The 21,818-nt window shown below is 39.2% G+C and overlaps 1 protein-coding gene across 6 annotated transcripts in view; it reads left to right on the top strand.

Annotated features, from left to right (window-relative positions):
• Nucleotides 1-21,818, top strand: part of NPNT (nephronectin) — a 96,615-nt gene that overhangs the window by 9,441 nt on the left and 65,356 nt on the right. For 3 of the 6 annotated variants that reach the window (XM_027543903.1, XM_027543900.1, XM_027543898.1), the window contains exon 3: nucleotides 10,992-11,042. The exons of 2 other annotated variants lie outside the window; for them this stretch is intronic. In XM_027543903.1, the coding sequence (XP_027399704.1) occupies nucleotides 10,992-11,042 (51 nt within the window). Of the gene's footprint in view, nucleotides 1-10,991; nucleotides 11,043-11,421; nucleotides 11,450-21,818 lie in introns of those variants that run through there. One more of the 6 variants, XM_027543902.1, reaches the window with a different exon arrangement.

The raw sequence follows: 21,818 nt of genomic DNA, 5'->3' as shown, positions 1-21,818 counted from the left end.
CCCCATTTACCTTCTTAAAAATGCATCTTGAAGGCCTTTCTTTATCATCAGTACATGAAGCAATTGATCATTTTTTAATGAATGTGTAGTATTCCACCATTGGAGAAGGCAATGGCACCCCACTCCAGTACTCTTGCCTGGAAAATCCCATGGACGGAGGAGCCTGGTGGGCTGCAGTCCATGGGGTCGCTAAGAGTCGGACACGACTGAGTGACTTCACTTTCCCTTTTCACCTTCATGCATTGGAGAAGGAAATGACAACCCACTCCAGTGTTCTTGCCTGGAGAATCCCAGGGATGGGGAAGCCTGGAGGGCTGCCATCTGTGGGGTTGCAACAGAGTCGGACACGACTGAAGTGATTTAGCATTAATATTCCACCATATGACTATGTTATAACTGATTAATCAAAATTCTTCCTGTTCATAAAGTAATGGCATGAAGTAAACCTAGTCTGTACCTTCTTTTTTCATATAATACTACATTTTGGAGGCTAGTTCTTATCAATTCATGTAAGCCTGACTCATTCTTCTAAATATGGATTACCATATTATTGTTCAGTCGCTGAGTCGTGTCCAACTCTTTGCAATCCTATGAACAGCAGCGCTTCAGGCTTCCCTGTCCTTCACTATCTTCTGGAGTTTGCTCAGACTCATGTCCATTGAGTCAGTGATGCTATCTAACCATCTCATCCTCTGCCATCCCCTTTTCCTCCTGCCCTTAATCTTTCCTAGCATCCGATCTTTTCCAATGAATCAGCTCTTTGCATTAGATGGCCAAAGTATTTGGAGCTTCATCTTCAGCATCAGTCCTTGCAATGAATATCCAGGGTTTATTTCCTTTAGGATTGACTGGTTTGATCTCCTTGCTATCCAAGGGACTCTCCAGAGTTTTCTCCAACACCACAGTTCAGAAGCATCAGTTCTTCAGCCTTCTTCATGGGCCAACTCTCACATCCATACATGACTACTGGAAAAACAACAGCTTTGGCTAGATGGACCTTTGTTGGCAAAGTAATCTCAGCTTTTGGACACACTGTCTAGGTTGGTCATGTTTTTCTTCCAAGAAGCAAGCATCTTTTAATTTCATGGCTGCAGTCACCATCTACAGTGATTTTGGAGCCCAAGAAAATAAAGTCTGTCACTGTTTCCACTTTTTCCCCATCTATTTGCTATGAAGTGATGGAATCAGATGCCATGATCTTAGTTTTTGGAATGTTGAGTTTTAAGCCAACTTTTTCACTCTTTTCTTTCACCCTCATCAAGAGACTCTTTAGTTCCTCTTTGCTTTCTGCCATTAGAGTGATACATTTTCATATCTGAGGTTGTTGATATTTCTCCCAGGAATTCCAACTTGTGATTCATTCAACCCAGCATTTTACATGATGTACTCTGCATATAAGTTATATAAGCAGAATGACAATATACAGCCTTGATGTAATCCTTTCCCAGTTTGGGGCCAGTCTGTTGTTCCATGTCTGGTTCTAACTGTTGCTTCTAGTCCTACATATACGTTTCTCAAGAGACAGGTAAGGTGGTCTGGTATTCCATCTCTTTAAGAATTCCCAAGGTTTGTTGTAATCGACATCAAAGGCTTTAGCATAGTCAATGAAGCAGAAGTAGGTTTTTTTAATTCTCTTGCTCTTTCTATGATCCAGTGAATGTTGGCAATTTGACCTCTGGTTCCTCTGCCTCTTCTAAATTCAGCTTATACATCTGGAAGTTCTCAGTTCACATACTGTTGAAGCCTCGCTGGAAAGATTTTGAGCATGACCTTGCTAGCATGTGAAATGAGCGCAATTGTACATTCTTTGGCATTGCTTTTCTTTGGGACTGGAAGGAAAACTGACCCTTTCCAGTCCTGTGGCCACTGGTGAGTTTTCCAAATTTGATGTATTGAGTGCAGCATTTTAACGGCACCACCTTTTAGGATTTGAAATAGCTCAGCTGGAATTCCATCACCTCTACTAGCTTTGTTCATAGTGATGCTTCCTAAGGCCCACTTGACTTCACACGCCAGGATGTCTGGCTCTAAGTGAGTGATCACACCATCATGGTTATCTGGGTCATAAAGATATTTTTTCTACAGTTCTTCTGTGTATTCTTGCCACCTCTTCTTAATATCTTCTGCTTCTGTTAGGTCCTCGCCATTTCTGTCCTTTATTGTGCCCATCTTTGCATGAAATGTTCCCTTAGCATCTCTAATTTTCCTGAAGAGATCTCTAGTCTTTCCCATTCTATTGTTTTCCTCTATTTCTTTGTATTGTTCACTTAAGAAGGCTTTCTTATCTCTCTTTGCTATTCCCTGAAATTCTGCATTCAGTTGGGGATATCTTTTCCTTTCTCCTTTACCTTTTGCTTCTCTTCTTTTCTCAGCTATTTCTAAGGCCTCTACAGACAGCCACATTGCCTTCTTGCATTGCTTTTTCTTGGGGATAGTTTTGGTCACCACCTCCTGTACAATATTGCAAACCTTGGTCCATAGTTATTCAGGCACTCTATCAGATCTAATCCCTTGAATCAATTTGTCATTTATACTGTATAATCATAAGGGATTTGATTTAGGCCATACCTGAATGGTCTAATGGTTTTCCCTACTTTCTTGAATTTAAGCCTGAATTTTGCAATAAGGAACTGATGATCTGAGCCACAGTCAGCTCCAGATCTTGTTTTTTGCTGACTGTGTAGAGCTTCTCTATCTTTGGCTGCAAAGAATATAATCAGTCTGATTTTGGTATTAACCATCTGGTGGTGTTTTCCTATGACTAGTGCGTTCTCTTGACAAAACTCTGTTAGCCTTTGCCCTTCTTCATTTTGTACTCCAAGGGCAAACTTGCCTTTTATTCTAGGTATCTCTTGACTTCTCACTTTGGCATTCCAGTCCCCTGTGATGAAAAGGACATCTTCTTTTTTGGTGTTAGTTCTAGAAGGTCTTATAGGTTTTCATAGAACGGATCAACTTCAGCTTCTTTGAAATAAGAAGGCATAGACTTTTTCTATGAAGAAGTGGGTGGTAGGGGCATAGACTTGGATTACTGTGATGTTGCATGGTTTGCCTTGGAAACAAACCAATATCATTCTGTTGTTTTCCAAGATTGCACCCAAGTACTGCATTTCAGACTCTCTTGTTGACTATGAGGGCTACTCCATTTCTTCTAAGGGATTTTTGCCCACAGTAGTAGGTATAATGGTCATCTAATTTAAATTCCTCCATTCCACTGGAGAAAGGAATGGAAAACCATTTCAGTATTCTTGCCTTGAGAACCCCATGAACAGTATGAAAAGGCATATGACACCAGAAGATGAGCCCCTCAGGTTGGTAGGTGTCCAGTATGCTACTGAGGAAGAGTGGAGAAATAGCTCCCGAAAGAAGGAAGAGTCTGGGCTAAAGCTGAAATGCTGCTCAGCTGTGGACATGCCTGGTGGTGAAAGTCAAGTTTGATGCTGTAAAGAACAATATTGCATAGGAACCTGGAATTTTAGGTCTATGAACCAAGGTAAATTGGATGTGGATGCACCATAATTAATTTTAAATTAATTAATTAAAAAACCCCCTGTTTATGTATATTTAGATGGTCTTCAGTGCTTTGTTTTTACAAAATAAGCCGTAGTGAATATCTTTACATATTCATCATCACTATTGTATACATACAGATGTGGGGGAATTGGAGAGTCATTCTGTTTTTATGTAAGTACAGTTACTAAATAGCTCTCATTTTATTTTTTTATAAAATTTCTTGTATAAAACATGTAACTTAAAGGAGATTAAGTCATGGATAATATTACTGAGCGTAAACCTTCCATTCAGTCACTTTCTATTTTGGGCTCCTTAGAAGATACCTTAAAAGACAAGCAGAATGGATTTATTTCTATGGTTTTATGTCCTACCTTGTTTGGAAGAGGATGTGGTTTCCAGGAACGAGTGCCTTAAAATAGGAAAATAGAATTAACAAAGTCTAGAGGAAGAAAAAAGGGTAGAACAAAATGTAAGATGGGAGGAGAGTTAATAAATGCAGACACGTAAGCCATAGGAGTCAAATTCTGTTGTACAATTTGGCTCTTAGTTTTTCCTAGCCAAAGAGAAAAGGGAATTTTCATTGCTCATATAATTCTTCTTGTTTGTTAGGGAAGAAGCAAGCCCGTTATTTGGGGGAAATTATGGCTTTTACCACATACAGTTCTGAAAGACTTTCATGTGGTATTTAGAGAAGAGGGGTGAATGATGGAGTGGAAGGGGCCACAGCAACATTTTTACCATGAAATAGTGGTGGTTTTGTGAAGCTGTTCCAAAAAAGAAGGCCAGCCTAAGATGAGGCCTTTACTCGAGAAGTGCAGTTCGTAGAAAACTGTTCTATATGCAGCTTAAGAAACATACACACTGAGCTGTCCATTTTTTTTCTTTCTTTCTTTTTAAATAAAACAAAGATGAATATTTTTAATGATAAAAGGTACAATGTATGAAGAAGATAGACATCATAAACCATTAGACACCTAACAACAAAGGAACAAAAGATACATACAGCAAAAGTCAGAAGAAATTAGGGGAAAAGAAAAGAGTATATGATCAGAGTAAGACACATTAACATTTCTCCGAATATTTTATCAGGTACAGAAAGAATAAGAATAGGAGCATCTTGAATGATGTCATTAATAATTTAAACATAATAGATTTCTATTTATATTAATTTATATTAATCTTATATCTTACACAAATATATTTAAAATTTTGTTTCTCATATGTTGTTATTAGATGTCCATGGGACATTTAGAAAAACTGGCAAAAAGATACACATTGCTAAATTTTAAAAAGTAGAATTCTTTCCTTTTTTTGTGTGTTTGTTTGCCTTAGCATGAATAGAATGCTAGATTTCAACAAGCAACAAAGTTTTACTGCATAGCGCAGGGAATATAGTCAATACCTTGTAATAACCTATAATGGAAAATAATTTAAAAAAATATATATATATGGTATAATTTGAGTCACACACTGAGCTTTCTGATGGCTCAGCTTGATTCATTTCAGAATATCTGGCAGCAATGGGTTAACTATGGGATTTTGGATGGACTAATTGGATGAACCAATTAGATTTTGGTTAGACCAGACAGTTTCAAGTTAGGATCTCTAACAATGTCAGGTTTTCTGTAATATTAATTAAAAGCTAACCATATATCTTTACTTTTTTAGCCCATGTATTTTAAGATCAGTCAGCAGTTGATGGAGTTGGTACCTAGAGGCACTGGGAATGGAATACAGATAGATGTCTCCTAGGATCCAGTATCGGAGAAGGCAATGGCACCCCACTCCAGTATTCTTGCCTGGAAAATCCCATGGACGGAGGAGCCTGGTAGGCTGCAGTCCATGGGGTCGCTAAGAGTCGGACACGACTGAGCGGCTTCACTTTCACTTTTCACTTTCATGCATTGGAGAAGGAAATGGCAACCCACTCCAGTGTTCTTGCATGGAGAATCCCAGGGACCGGGGAGCCTGGTGGGCTGCCGTCTATGGGGTCGCACAGAGTCAGACACAACTGAAGCGACAGCACCAGCAGCAGCAGCAGCAGGATCCACTATAAAGAGGCTCTGCAAAGAAATCAGTGGGAGAATTTTTTTGTATCAATTTTAATGAGTTATTATTTTTGTATTCATTGAACATCAGTGTGAAAGTCATTATCATTTTGTATGTACTTTCTCCTTTTTGTGCAAATTATGACTTGGCATAAGTGGTGAGGCATGAACGCATCATTTATCCTACTTACGCTGTAACATGGAATAAGGGCCAGTGAGCCAAGAAACAACAAAATCTTTGACCAGTGTTCATTTCCCCAAAGCTCCTGATTGTTATACATGTGCAGAGGAGCCAAAATGACTCTTAGTTTTTATTTTAGTTCACCTGGATCTCATGGAAGGCTGCTTTAAATAAGCTACTTAGACCTGAATAGACTCAAAGCAGGGTCTCAGGTCACCATCCAGACATAAACTTAACTTCACTGGGGCCTGAGGAAAGCCTGCCTGGCCTTCCCAGGTGGGGCTAGTGGTAAAGAACCTGCCTGCCAGTGCAGGAGACATAAGAGATGTGGGTTTGATCCCTGGGTCAAGAAGATCCTGTGGAGGAGGAAATGGCAACCCACTCCAGTATTCTTGCCTGGGAAATCCCATGGACAGAGGAGCCTGGCGGGCTACAGTCCATGGGGTCACAAAGAGTCAGACACAACTGAAGTGACTTAGCACACACACACATGAGGAAAGGCTAATTCTCAGGCACTCCTGAAGCTCCAGTGGCACTGGAACCTGAAACTCTGGGACACATGTGCCCAGGAGAATCACTCTGTCTCTCTCTCAAAAAAGAAGAGGACTCACCATGAATCCTGAGAGGGCACCAATCCAGTAAGTCCCCCATCTCTTTAGGAGAAACACAGAAAGGGGTTTTGAATGCCTCTCCTCAAAGATCAGCACCAACCGAGAATCTAACCTGTCCAAAAATTGCCACCTTGTATCAACCTGGAGGGGAGCCAAGGAGTTTACATTGCCAGGGCCAAGATCTTACACTTCTTTGTGGGGATTAATAAATGATCAGTTCTCAAAGAATTAAGCAAAGATAATTTGGCTTGAAAAAATTTAAAAGTGGTATCAATCACTGCCCGTAGCAAAATACTGTTCAGTTCAGTTCAGTTCAGTCGCTCAATCGTTTCCGACTCTTTGCGACCCCATGAATTGCAGCAGGCCAGGCCTCCCTGTCCATCACCAACTCATTAGCATAGGCTTAATGGGATTGACAGTGTATCCCTGGAAATTGACCAGAGCAAACTGGTTGCAAAATATGAATCCAGTTACTTAAAAACTGGTGCATTGCAAGGTACAGAGTTCAGTTAAGTAATGTCAAATATAAAGAAGCTTGTGCATTTTAAATTATATTTAGTGCATTTTAATGCACTAAAGCTTCATTTAAAATTTTCCAGTTTTACCACTCAAGTTACTGCTAGTGCCTAATTCAGATAATTATGGTCATAATATAATTACTAATAAAATTCCTAACAAAGCCAGCATAAAGGAATACATTATAGCCTAGATGTGATAAAGTATTATTATATGTTAAAATAATGTCAGATACCCATGTGTTATTACATATTCTTTCATAAATATTCTCAAGAATTGTAGTTTTACCTTAGCCTATGAAGCACAAGTCAATTTGTTATTTTTATCTGATTGAAGCAAAAAGAGCTATGAATAATTAAGTTGGCTTCTTAGCTTTATTGTAGTTGATTTTGTAGAAGAAACAGTTTTATTTTTAATTATATTTAGCTAGAAGCCCTCATTTTTTTTTTGCCATATTTAACCAAAGGCTGGAGACAGTCTTCATAGGTACTAGATGCCAGGGAAATACAAGTTAAGACTAAAGATTTGCTGTAGATGATTCAAATGAGGGTATTCTAGAATCAAATAAAATTTAAAACTGAACATTTAATTTGGTCAATATGTCTTTAACTGTCCTGTAGATTAACGATATAAATTCTCCAAATCTGACATTGTTTTCCTATTATAACATCATTAAATCACAAGGTTAAAGTTGTCTTTTGTAAATATTACTGACTTATTCTCAACTTTTAGGAACTATGTCATCACAGTTAAAATTTGCACTGATGTACACAAATGAAGAAACTAATATTTTTGGATTTATGCTTAACTTTGCTGAAAACAATGCTGTTTTATAAAACTTTAGCCTTGTTTTCATAGATCAGAGTTTTCAAACTCAGTTTCTATGAAAAATCCTTAAACGGTCAGAGAAACTAACTAGCACAGAAACTAACTCCTAGGATAGACTTTCTGAATATAGCTTCATGCCACCCAAAATATTTTTCTAAAGCCTTTGTGACCTCCTGTTTTCTTTCACTGTTAAGGTTTTGTAGGTACTTGAAATCTACTGTCCAAATGCTTTCATGCCAACAAATAGCAAGTAATAGAAAAACACAAATTGCAGCTTACATGTATTTTTTTAATATACATGGGTTAGGGTACATGATTTTATATAATTTACTATGGCGATAGTTTCTACTAGATAAATTGTCCTAAGTTCATCTGATTACATAAATATTTCATGGTGTTTCATATTGATAAGGTTAGTTTCAAGTTCTTTTGTCCCTTAGATTGTTTTTAAATCACTGATGAATTAAAAAGTTCATTACATCTTTGTGTATGGTCCAAAATTAAGATATCCCCCTGCATAGCTTATTTCCTAATTAAGGCAGAATTGTGGGGTTTTTTTGTTTTGTTTTTTAAACAATTAAAAGGGGGGAGAAAAGGGGTGGGGCGGGGATAAAAAAAAAAAATAAAAGGGGGGAGAAAATACAAAATTATGAAGAGATAATTTGTAGATTTGTTAAATGTTCTGTTCTCTAATCTTGTGTTGAGGTTTGATGAATTTTGTAACTTAAATACTTATAAAAGAGTGGAAAGATTCCAGATTGTTACTCAAAATTCTATTCATGGGATCTGTTGTCTTTGATGTTGCTTTAATAAACATGCAGAGTTGGAGAGTTGTCTATAAATAGTGTTTCCTGGGCCAATATTAACTTTTTTGACAATGAGAGATACATGAAATTTTGGGTTGGGACATAGAGAACATCTTAGAGTTACTGCTTTTTTCAGCTGGAGATTAGGGTTGGAAGATAGAGGTGCAAAGTCTGGGAGGACCAGTCCCTTTCATCTGGGAGCCTGGATTTATCGCCTTGAAGGAAGTGCGTGTATCATGCTTCAGAGGCTGTGTGATGATACACCATAAGATAGGGATCCCTTTGGATAATACAGAGGCTCAATTCCTTTGGGTTTCTTATCCCTTATTTTCCCTAACTCTGTCCAGGGCCCAGAATGGACTCCAAATCTGTGACCTGTGTTTAGCAGGCAAGAAAAGACATCCCCAAATTGTTTAGCTTCTCTGGTTTATGTTAGTTACAATTTTATAAAGTCATCAGAGTGCTTATGATGTTTAAGGATGCCTAATAATCACGGAGACCTGTCTGTAAAGTCACAGTGTCACTGGGAACCCTCAGGTGAACTGAAGCAGTGGTCTGGGGCAAGTCTCAGGAGAGACTTCTGCAGTTGAGAATTCTCACTGGGTGGCTTGGAGCTGGCAAAATTGCATGTGTTAAACACTATGGCTTTTTATAGCGGCTGTTGGAAAACTGATCATCAGGAGAAAATGGACAGGCGTTTCTATATTATGTGCTACGAATGAATCCTATTTTAGTGCTTTTCACTGTGGGGTTTATACCACACAAAAAATACATGTAGGGCATTTTTATTTTGGCAGCTTTCACAAAAATTGTGGTGATGGTTGCCTATGAACATTTCCTTACACATCATTAGAGAATAGATTACAGAAACTTCCTGGAAATAATTACTCCAAGTTTAACATTGCTTTGATTTAAAATGCAGTTTTGTATAGTTTTAAAATGCAAATTTTAGAATATGGGACCTCGGCTAAAATTTCATTCTGGAAGTCTTATTTAATGGGTGTAGATACCAATACCATAAAACTTGCTAAATCTATGTGTGTCAACACTGATTTAAGTGAAGTAGGAGAAATGTGACCCAACTAAGATATTATGAGACAAAAATAAACTATACAGAACTGTTTGGCTGCTTGATACTAACATAACTAGTTAGAAAATAATGATGTTTGCTATTCTTTATTAGCTTATTTCACCTTTATTTTAAATCATTTAAGATTTTTTCTTGATAGATTATTCAAAATTGACATTTAAAGAGTATTAAAGAAACAGTATCCTTTTATATTTTTCCTTCTCATACATAACCATAGTCCTGGTTTTCCTTAATATGTGATCCAGAATATAATTTGCAATTTATGCTTCGATATATTTTCAGCTTTTTGCTTAGATTGTGCCTGATATATTTCATTATTTTAAGAAATGTATCAAGATCAGGAGTTCTTTTAAAGTTAGGAACAATAACAAAAACAACATGCTAACTTGTAAACCCAATGAACATGAAAATGATACTCTAAAAAGCAAATGTTATGTGTGCCTTTAAAAGTATAAAACAATCATTCTGGATCGATAAACTGCTACTTTGAGTCAAATTGGACTTACAGTTTTTTTCTTCTGATACTACCCCAAAGAAGGCTCTATTCACCTTGCTTTAAATTATACAAACAAATAACACAAATGGACAGTTAAAGTGAATATTTTATGCTTTAAAGAAGACTAATATTTTATGCTATAAAGGCATGATCCAAAAGAGAAGTAATAAAATCATCTCTTCCCTTACCTCTAGGATTTCTAGGCTGGTCGAACCCTGACCATTACTAGTAGTGTTTCAAGTTTCTTCCATTTACTTTCATTATACTGGGTTATTTGTATCTTCGAGTGAAATGGCTGAGCTTTCCCTCTAATTCCTGTTGCTATTGACAACCAAAGCAGCCATGCAAGAAGAAAATGCTGTGGAAGGAAAAGAAAAAAAAACCTTAATATTCCCTTCTCAAAGTTGGAGAGAAAAGGGAAACACAGTATGTAAGAAACAGGTAAGTAAAAAAAATATCAATTTAAAAAACTACCAGCCTTGGTTACTAATTGATCAAAAGTTTTAATTTTTTTTCAGATATTTTGTCCAATACTCATTTAAATAAAAGGATACTGTCTCTTGGAACCAAACATTAATATTCTGAAGATTAAAAATTGGACTGGAAGGTACAATGTCGTTGAGGTCTGAAATATTTTAATTTAGAATTTGAACTATGAAAGAATAGCACAACTTCAATTATTGGTTAATATTTTTGTTACAGAATGTTTTTTAATGACAAAATGGTGACTAAAATATTACTATTTTGAACATGTCCTAGATTTTTTTTGTTTGTTTCAGAAAAGCACTGAAAGTTGCAAATATGTAAGTCTCCGGGAATGTAACAAGTTGATAAATACCCAAGTCCAGCCTCCTTACAGAGAAAAGATCTGGAATTTCTTTTTTTGGACATTTGTTTTGCAGCTTTCTACGTCTTAAGGCAGAGAATAGCCAGGATAAGGTGCCAGCTCAAAGGTTAGATGAACATTTTTTTTGAAATAATTTCAGCTAATCTATGTCTTGAAAGGCATACTTCTAAATAATAACTTTGTAAAGTTATTAATAAAACTTAACACTAGTTGTGTTCTTGAGTTGCTTTTTGGGGGGAAGCTGTATTCCTTAGAGATGTGTTTATTCTGTTCATAATTTTGTTTTCAGTTCTTACATTAAACTTTTCCATTTCAGTTTATAATTCCTTTCTTCTGTTTTACGAATCTAATAAATTGACCTCCATTCTAACCTAAAGGACAGTTTATATTTTTAATACTTAAAGAAGCAAAAAAAAAAAAAAAAAATCCACCAAATGAAATTACTAACACCATCCTATCATTAACCTGAGGGAATTGTGTCTCGTATTCATTAATTCTCCATGGAAAAATCAGGTAAGAAATATTTTTATTGTATAGCATATGTAAGATGTTGTACTAGCACCTAGGAGTGTTCATGCTATGATTTTGGTGCATAAGGAATTTCTTGTTTTAAATATTTTTGAAAATGAACAATGTCACCTGACAAATCATCCTTATGATACTTAACTGGAAATTTTTGGTGAAATATGTGTAATTCTGTTTTATGGATTTGGTACCAAAAAGACAATGTACTTTATATTTTTACATGTCAGAGAAAGTGTCTTTAAGGGGAGATTTTAATAAAACCATTTGGGAACAAGCTTGATAGTTATAGAAATAAATGTTAAGACTTTTTCTGTTCAGAGAGACTTAAAAAATCAAAGCATGTGTATCTTTTATTTACTGTCAGCTATAGGATTAACTATCAGAGCTATGGCTGAAGTTAAGGAGTCAGTGCCAAAGAATATAATTTGGGTTTTGTCCCCAACACATGTGGGTTCAGGACTCTTTCCTGTGACTCACCAACTATGACATACTGCTGCTGCTAAGTCGCTTCAGTCGTGTCCGACTCTGTGCGACCCCATGGACTGCAGCCTACCAGCCTTCTCTGTCCATGGGATTCTTCAGGCAAGAACACTGGAGTGGGTTGCCATTTCCTTCTCCAGTGCATGGAAGTGAAAAGTGAAAGTGAAGTCGCTCAGTCGTGTCTGACTCTTAGCGACCCCATGGACTGCAGCCTACCAGGCTCCTCCATCCACGGGATTTTCCAGGCAAGAGTACTGGAGTGGGGTGCCATTGCCTTCTCCCATGACATACTAGATATTTTATTTAAGTTTTCTGAGCCACGGTTTCCTAATCTTTAAACCTACTGGCAGGATTGTTGCTGGCCATAAGGAGAAAGCCTCCTTCTCATGAAGAACAGTTCTTGATAAGTGTTTGAACTTTGAAATGGTGTTTTACCAGGGTCCATGATAGCATCCTTGGTATATAGCATGTTTTAAATTACATTTTGTTTACCATGCCCATCATTTGGAAATAATCCATTGGAAATAGTAGAAAATTTCTCAAATTATTCATGTCTAAAGTAAAAATTGTCATTGGATAACTGCCTGTGCTTCTGAACCATTCCTTTTCCACTTCTTTAATAACATCCATTTGCAGATGTCAGAATGAGGTACGGTTTTGGTTACCTAGCCCAGGAAAAAGGAACTGGAAGAATTGAATTGTAGAATTACATGTAGAATTACTTAGAGATTTATTTGACACACATTTGAGAGCTTACTAAAGGTAAGGAGCTAAGTTAAGGGCTGGGGGAGAGACCTTTAGTAAAAGTTTAATCCAAGTTTAGTAAAACACGGACTCTTGCTTAGGAGGAGCTGATTTGATAAGTGAAGTGAAGTCGCTCAGTCCTGTCTGACTCTTTGCAACCCCATGGACTGTAACCTATCAAGCTCCTCAGTCCATGGGATTTTCCAGGCAAGAGTGCTGGAGTGGATTGCCATTTCCTCCTCCAGGGGATCTTCCCGACCCAGGAATCGAACCCAGGTCTCCCACATTGCAGGCAGATGCTTTACCGTCTGAGCCACCAGGGAAGCCCTTCGATAAGATGGTTGTCTCTTATTCCTTCCTGGATTCTAAAGTAGGCAAGAGTTAGGGATTAAAGAGCTGAGGCTGTTTAGAGGAAGAACTACTTCTGCCAGAGTGGAGCAGGGAAGATTTCACAGACTCAGTGGGCTTCAGGTGATTCATTCATTCAGTAGCTACATACTGAGGGCTATCCCCTGTCTCATTCTGGGCCAACCACTGCAGACATCAGTAAGATGAAGCTACAGGCATTGATGTCATTCCCTGTCCATGTGGAAGGCCTGCAGATGAAGACAGTATTGGATGAGAGGTGTGTTTTGATGCAGGTGTGCTTTGAGATAAGCACTGTGAAAGCCCATCACAGTGGGCAGTGTCCCAGCCAAGAGTGATGGGCTGGTGGCCCAGCTGTATCCTCAGGGTTAAGTCAAGTGAAGGACACCGGGCCAGATAAAAAAATACACTGAAGCCTCAGAAGCCAGAGTTAGGGGCACATCCCAGGAAATGTAAGAACCTTCATCTGGGCATTGGGGTGTGTGTTTGAAGGGTTTGTGATGACAGATGCTGTGGGAGAGGGAGAAATGAGCTGACTTGCAGAAGGCCTTTGATGGCATCTTAGAGTAGTGTTTATCCCAGGGCTGTAGAGGAGCATTGTGTATATTTTAAGCAGGGGAATTACCCAATCAGATTTATATTTCAGAAGTTATAAGCTCGTTCTAATGGGTCAGCATTCTTGCCTGAAAAATCCCATGGAGAGAAGGAGCCTGATGGGCTACAGTCCATGGAGTTGCAAAGAGTCGGACACGGCTAAGCATACACGCATGCAGCGGGTCCAATCTAGCATACAGGTGAATGTAGTTTTGCTCACAGAGAGCTTGAACGTTTTTTAAAATAGGTTCCAGTGTTTCCAAGGAAAAGTGATCAGGCTTTGTTAATAAATCAGTCGCTCCTCTTGCTACAAGGAATTGGTGGGCTGGAGTTGCCTGGTGCTGCCCTGTTGGATGAAGCAGGCACTCCCATAGGACTCACTGCTTCAGGACAGACGCCAGGATCTGTAGGCACTTGGGTTCTGGGGCCACTCGCTGAACATTTTGCTGGTTGGCAATTAAGAGAGAGCCTTTTGAGGCTCAGGGCTAGAGGCTGTTACAGTAAACCTGGCGAGACATCCGAGTTTTATCTTAAGCGACACTGGTGGGAGCAGAGAAAAATAGGGATTGACGGATAATAAAAAAGAAAGGATGGAGGGGTGAGTATTAGGACAGGGGCGGGGAGTTCAGTCTTCCTGGTCAGACCCAGCTGTTACCAGACCTGTGTTTTTGAGAAACTTAACTGACCTTTCTGGGAAATAGCTTCTTTTTTGGTAAAATATAGATAAGAACTCAACCTTATAGGGTTTTTTTTTTTTTTTTTTTTTTATGAAGATCAAATGAAAAAATGTGAAGCACTTGGTTTAGTAATTATTTTTTCACATTCGGTGAAATGATAGCAGATGGTGTGAGAATGGTGTGAGGAAGATAGAATCAAGGACGATGCCCGGGTTTCTGGTGTGTGATTTGGTGGAGAAAGTTCAGGGGATGACCTCAGCGTTGGATGTGACATTGATGAAGTTCTTGTGAGACTCAGAAGTGGAGAGATGTGATACGTGGGTGGATTCCAGGCCTAGAGCTCCAGGGCGGGTCTGAGTGGGGCACCGGCTGGGGTTGATTGAATGATCTCTTCACCTCTGTCCTGCTCGCACCTTCTTTCCCCACCATCACCTTCAGTCAACATTAATAATCCTCACAACTTCCTCCATAGAAGAATAACATTAAACATATCCGAGGAATGTGGGAGAGGGAAAATACTGTATTGCATGTGGGCTGAAATGTTCTCTTGACAGTTTTCGGTTCTTGACAAAGTTTCTTTCCAGTTTACCATTTTGGCCTTTAGCCAAAAGAAATGAGTAATTCAACATTTGTTTATATCAAGGGCTGAAAAAGAGAACCACTCTCTTAAAACATTCTATCTTTCTTCCCCTTTTGGTTAACTTTTTCTGTATCCCATCACTATCGCTTTTAATTCTAAGCAGATACTCAAAGTGAATTGTTGTTAGGAATGAACAGCCACACTTGTGTGCGTGTGTGTGCATGTGTGTGTGTGCATACGTGCTTAGTCTCTCAGTCATGTCTGACTCTTTGTGACCCTTTGGACTGTAGCCTGCCAGGCTCTTCGGCCCATAGGATTTTCCAGGCAAGAATGTTGGAGTGGGCTGCCATTTCCTACTGCAGGCGATTTTCCTGACCTGGGGATCGAACCCACAATCTCCTGTGGCTTCTGTATTGCAGATAGATTCTTCACCAGCTGATCCATTGGGGAAGCCCACACGCATGTTAGAAGTGTATGTTCTTTCTTATTAGAACATACTGTGACTCAGCCCTGCCTCGGGTCCTGGCTCAGATGCCGCCTTCACTCTGTATTCCTGACTTTAGTGACAGGAAGTCTTCTCTTTCTCTACATTGAGTTATAATGCTGGCGTGGCACCTGTCTCATCCTGCTCTACGTTGGGATTATTTGTGGTTCTATATCATTTGTTATGCTAGACTGTTAGTTCTATGAATCTGGGGACTGTGTCTTATACCTCTTTAGCTCAGTCAGTACTTTGAAGGTATAAGGACCAGGCACTTCTATATAAAAGAAATAAAAAATGTGAACATGATGTAATATTACTAAGCAGATTGTAGTTTTAGGAAAGACAGTTTACTGAGGAAATAACTGTATTTAATTTGTCTGCCTTTCTTATGACCTTACCACATATTGTATAAAAGATCTTAACACTTGAGGAAGGTTCTTAAATCAATGTACACGCTTGAAAACACATAAAGCATTGTCTGATTGTGACATCTACTTCTTACAATCGACTGATTGTTTGCCATTATGGATGGAATACTGTTTCTTTGAGTATGAGAGTCTTTAAGCTGGTGATTGCCTTATCTTAGAAGGACTCTCTTTTGCCTTGTGGACACAATCACAGTGGGCTACCCTTGTGCTGCCAGACCCTCTGCTGCTTCTTGCGCCTCTGGCTTTGCTTATGCTGGTTGTTCTGAATAAAAGGCCCTTCACCCATCCACGTGGTGAATTCCTATTCATCTTTTAAGATTCAGTTCACATTTCCTCTTGCAAGCCTTTCCTGACATTTTCCCTACTCCTGCCTGCCTGCTGAGAAATTCTTTCTTCTATATTCTTTTAACACCTTGTACACCTGTCATGCCTGTCTTTGTTAGGAGACTGTGTGAAATTTCAGAGCAGATACTGTGTATTTAAAGAGCTCAAAGTCTAGAGAAGGAGCTAGGTAAGAATAATACTTGTGATACTATAGGATGGTGTGTGTGTGTGTGAATCACACATACATATATATATAATTTATGGCAGAGTTATGCACAGAGGTTTATGAAGGTGCTGAGGAGGGCCCCAAAATCAGAATTAAGGGCTAAAGCAAATATTATTTAAGCTGAGTATTGAAACTGTCTAGATGTTAGTCCAGCAAACAAAGGGAAGAACAGCAGTCTGTGTAAAAGCGTGGGAGTATTGGAGTATGTGATTTCCTGGGAACTACCATTAGTTGGTCTGTTTGTGGATATGACCGGAGAGGAGACTGGTGGGATAGGCAGGAGTCAGATTGTGAAATGTGGTGTTGAATGCCGTACAAAAAGTTAGAACCAGCGTGATGAGCTCCAAGTAAACATGAAGGGGAGTCAGTGAGTGTGTGGGGAGAATGGCATGGTGAAATCATGGTGAAGCCTGTTTTTAGTGAGGTCCCTCTAACAGCAGATGATACCTGACTTGAAGTCCACAATCCTGGAGGCAGCAAGACCCTTGTGCCACCACTTATTTAAGCAATCCCTTTTTGATGGACATTTGTTTCCAAGTTTCTGTGTAAGGTCCTCCATCAGATAAATTTGGAACAATTAGTGAAGTAATGCTTTCCTTTAAAAAAAAAAAGTGAGCCGCACTGACAAAATGCTTCACATCCTGCATTTCTGTGTACAGTCACAAAGTTGGTTCCATCTTAAAATGGTTAATAAATGGCTCAACTCATTCTCCTTTAAACGTAAGGATTTTGGTCACTGAAGGAAGTGGTGATGGTTAGTTTAACACTTTCTGGCCTTTTTTTGATGATTGCTCAGTACCCCTATTCAAAATTAGAGCATCATCTCCTTAGCCAAAACAAATATAATTTTCACCTAATATGTCTCTCATCATTGCTTGCTTGCTTGTGTGCTCAGTCATGTCCGACTCATTGCAATTCCACAGACTGTAGCCCGACCACACTCCTGTGTCCATGGAATTTTCCAGGCAAGAATACTGGAGTGGGTTGCCATTTCCTACTCCAGGGGATCTTCCCAATCCAGGGATTGAACCTGAATCTCTTATATCTCCTACATTAAGGGGTGGATTCTTTACCACTGCGCCACCTGGAAGTCTGTGTTTCATCATAATCTCAACGAATTCTTACATTATGCTATCGGTGTTTTATAAGTTTCTTTTTTTGAAAGAAATCTGTTAGCACTATTTCCTTTCCAAAACCTTTTCTGACTCCCTTAAACCTATGTAATTGACCGCTTCCTCTCCTGTATCCTCTACATATATCTGTTATTAAGATATCTTTGCTTACTTCTCTCTCTCCTTACTAGACTTCCTAGTTGAGGGTGAGGACTTGACCTCTTACTGATTTTATTATCCCTAGTCCTTAATACAGTTTCTTAGACACTGTAGCAATTCGTCTTTGTTGTTCTTATAATTCTGTTTATAGATATTTTTTTTTGAGCTCTTACTGTGAAGTGGGTACTGTTCTAAGTACTTTATTTGGATTTTCTCATTCAATCATCCCCATAAACCTATGGGTAAACTCTATATGCACCCTGTTGGCTTACTACTTTTTAAGTAAAAAATGGCAGTGCTGACATTTTCCTCTGGTTCAACCTGTAGTCTTCATTTCAGAGCAGAGAGAGCTGTATACTCTGCATAGGTGAACCTGGGACCCAGGGCTCTGACTCCAGCACGTGTTCCTTACCCCTTCTCTAGAGTGCACTAAGTACACTGAAGCCCACAAGTTAAGAAATATTTGTCAGAGTAATTCAGTAATATTTGTCAAGGTATGCATATCATACTACATTTGTTTATACATTTTTTCCCATTTTTGTACTTGAAAAATTTCAAGTCTACACAGGAGTTGAAAGTATAGCAACAGTAAATAGCCATGTACTTTTCATGTACAATTGTTAACATATTACACATTTGCAGGTATGCTACATACACTCTTTCCCCTCTCTTTCTCTCTCCCCACCACTATCTGCGCGCACACACACAATTAGTGAGCCATTGGAAAGTAACCTAGATATAATGGCTCTTTGTACTTACATACTTTAGCATGCATGCCATGTCACACTTAAATTTAACATAGGTACAATAATAGTATGTAGCAAACAGTCCATGATTAGATTTCCCAAATTATCTCCAAATGATTTTTATGGATTTTTTGGATCCAGAGCCAATCATAGATGTTTCATTTAGATGACATTCCTTAGAACAGTTCTAGACCTACTTTTTTTTGTAGACCTGAATTTGAAGTTTCCTCATTATTAGATGCTGGTTAAACCTTTTTGGCAAAAATATTACATAGGTGATCATGTATTATGACATTCCTATTGCACATGTTAGTTTATTCTGTAATTGGTGGTGCCAAGTTTGATCACTTGATTAAGGAGTCTACCCGATTTCTCCACTGAACGGCACCTTCTCTTTGTAATGAGTAAGTACCCCATGGGGTGACACATTGAGGCTCTCTGAATATTCTGTTCCTAACAAATTTACACCCAGTGAAAGTTTTAACATCTATGGATAATTTTTACTCTAATTATTTCAGTCGTGGTTGTAAAAGTATCCTTTCAGATTCTGTCATTCCTTCTGCATGTTTGCTGGCATTCTGTAAAGAGGAGCTCTGTTCTCTTTTTTTAGAATCATTCTGGACCCATGAATTTTTTCATTATTCAGTTCAGTTCGGTTCAGTTCAGTCGCTCAGTCGTGTCTGACTCTTTGTGACCCCATAAATCGCAGCATGCCAGGCCTCCCTGTCCTTCACCAAATCCCGGATTCACTCAGACTCACGTCCATGGAGTCGGTGATGCCGTCCAGCCATCTCACCCTCTGTCGTCCCCTTCTCCTCCTGCCCCCAATCCCTCCCAGCATCAGAGTCTTTCCCGATGAGTCAGCTCTTTGCATGAGGTGGCCAAAGTACTGGAGTTTCAGCTTCAGCATCATTCCTTCCAAAGAAATCCCAGGGCTGATCTCCTTCAGAATGGACTGGCTGGATCTCCTTGCAGTCCAAGGGACTCTCAAGAGTCTTCTCCAACACCACAGTTCAAAAGCATCAATTCTTCAGTGCTCAGCCTTCTTCACAGTCCAACTCTCACATCCATACATGACCACTGGAAAAACCAGAGCCTTGACTATTCAGTTGTTATCAATTACTATCCTTATTCTTCTTGGTGCTCAAATTATGTCAAATATGGCTAGTGGGAACACTTGCAAGTAGCTCCTGTGTCATTTTCATTTCTTTCCATAATTTTTTGAATATGCCTTTGCTTTTTGTCACAGCAAAATATTCCAGCCTCTCTACTTCAGCCCTGGTTTTATTGTGGAATGGTATTTGGAAACTAAGATATGGGTGTTATGTGTGCTCATTGCTACTGTTCAGTTCAGTTCAGTTGCTCAGTCATGTCCAACTCTTTGCGACCCTATGAATCGCAGCACGCCAGGCCTCCCTGTCCATCACCAACTCCCGGAGTTCACTCAGACTCACGTCCATCGAGTCACTGATGCCATCTAGCCATCTCATCCTCTGTCGTCCCCTTCTCCTCCTGCCCCCAATCCCTCCCAGCATCAGAGTCTTTTCTAATGAGTCAACTCTTCACATGAGGTGGCTAAAGTACTGGAGTTTCAGCCTCAGCATCAGTCCTTCCAATGAACACCCAGGACTGGTCTGCTTTAGGATGGACTGGTTGGATCTCCTTGCAGTCCAAGGGACTCTCAAGAGTCTTCTCCAACACCACAGTTCAAAAGCATCAATTCTTCACTGCTCAGCTTTCTTCATAGTCCAACTCTCGCATCCATACATGACCACTGGAAAAACCATAGCCTTGACTAGATGGACCTTTGTTGGCAAAACAATGTCTCTGCTTTTGAATATGCTATCTAGGTTGGTCATAACTTTCCTTCCAAGGAGTAAGCGTCTTTTAATTTCATGGCTGCAATCACCATCTGCAGCAATCTTGGAGCCCAGAAAAAATAAAGTCTGACACTGTTTCCACCGTTTCCCCATCTATTTCCCATGAAGTGATGGGACTGGATGCCATGATCTTAGTTTTCTGAGTGTTGAGCTTTAAGCCAACTTTTTCACTCTCCTCTTTCACTTTCATCAAGAGGCTTTTTAGTTCCTCTTCACTTTCTGCCATAAGGGTGGTGTCATCTGCATATCTGAGGTTATTGATACTTCTTCTGGCAATCTTGATTCCAGCTTGTGCTTCTTCTAGCCCAGCATTTCTCATGATGTACTCTGTATATAAGTTAAATAAGCGGGGTGAAAATATACAGCCTTGACGTACTCCTTTCCTATTTGGAACCAGTCTGTTGTTCCATGTCCAGTTCTAACTGTTGCTTCCTGACCTGCATACAAATTTCTCAAGAGGCAGATCAGGTGGTCTGGTATTCCCATCTCTTGAAGAATTTCCCACAGTTTATTGTGATCCACACAGTCAAAGGCTTTGACATAGTCAATAAAGCAGAAATAGATGTTTTTCTGGAACTCTCTTGCTTTTTCCATGGTCCAGCGGATGTTAGCAATTTGATCTCTGGTTCCTCTGCCTTTTCTAAAACCAGCTTGAACATCTGGAAGTTCACAGTTCATGTATTGCTGAAGCCTGGCTTGGAGAATGTTGAGCATTACTTTACTAGCGTGTGAGATGAGTGCAATTGGGCGGTAGTTTGAGCATTCTTTTGGCACTGCCTTTCTTGGGGATTGGAATGAAAACTGACCTTTTCCAGTCCTGTGGCCACTGCTGAGTTTTCCAATTTTGCTGGCATATTGAGTGCAGCACTTTCACAGCATCATCTTTCAGGATTTGGAATAGCTCAACTGGAATTCCATCACCTCCACTAGCTTTGTTCGTAGTGATGCTTTTTAAGGCCCACTTGACTTCACATTCCAGGATGTCTGGCTCTAGGTCAGTGATCACACCATCGTGATCATCTGGGTCATGAAGATCTTTTTTGTACAGTTCTTCTGTGTATTCTTGCCATCTCTTCTTAATATCTTCTGCTTCTGTTAGGTCCATGCCATTTCTGTCCTTTATCGAGCCCATCTTTGCATGAAATGTTCCCTTGGTATCTCTGATTTTCTTGAAGAGATCTCTAGTCTTTCCCATTCTGTTGTTTTCCTCTATTTCTTTGCATTGAACGCTGAAGAAGACTTTCTTATCTCTCTTTGTTATTCTTTGGAACTCTGCATTCAAATGGGAATATCTTTCCTTTTCTCCTTTGCTTTTCTCTTCTCTTCTCTGCACAGCTATTTGAAAGACCTCCTCAGACAGTCATTTTGCTTTTTTGAATTTCTTTTCCATGGGGATGGTCTTGATGCCTGTCTCCTGTACAATGTTACGAACCTCCGTCTATAGTTCATCAGGCACTCTATCAGATCTAGTCCCTTAAATCTATTTCTCACTTCCACTGTATAATCATAAGGGATTTGATTTAGGTCATACCTGAATAGTCTAGTCGTTTTCCCTGT

This window comes from Bos indicus x Bos taurus, chromosome 6 (genome assembly GCF_003369695.1).
Source record: "Bos indicus x Bos taurus breed Angus x Brahman F1 hybrid chromosome 6, Bos_hybrid_MaternalHap_v2.0, whole genome shotgun sequence".
In the NCBI taxonomy this organism is placed as follows: Eukaryota; Metazoa; Chordata; class Mammalia; order Artiodactyla; family Bovidae; genus Bos; species Bos indicus x Bos taurus.
Note: the sequence above shows the minus strand (reverse complement) of the source record. Positions and strands in the feature narration are given on the sequence as shown.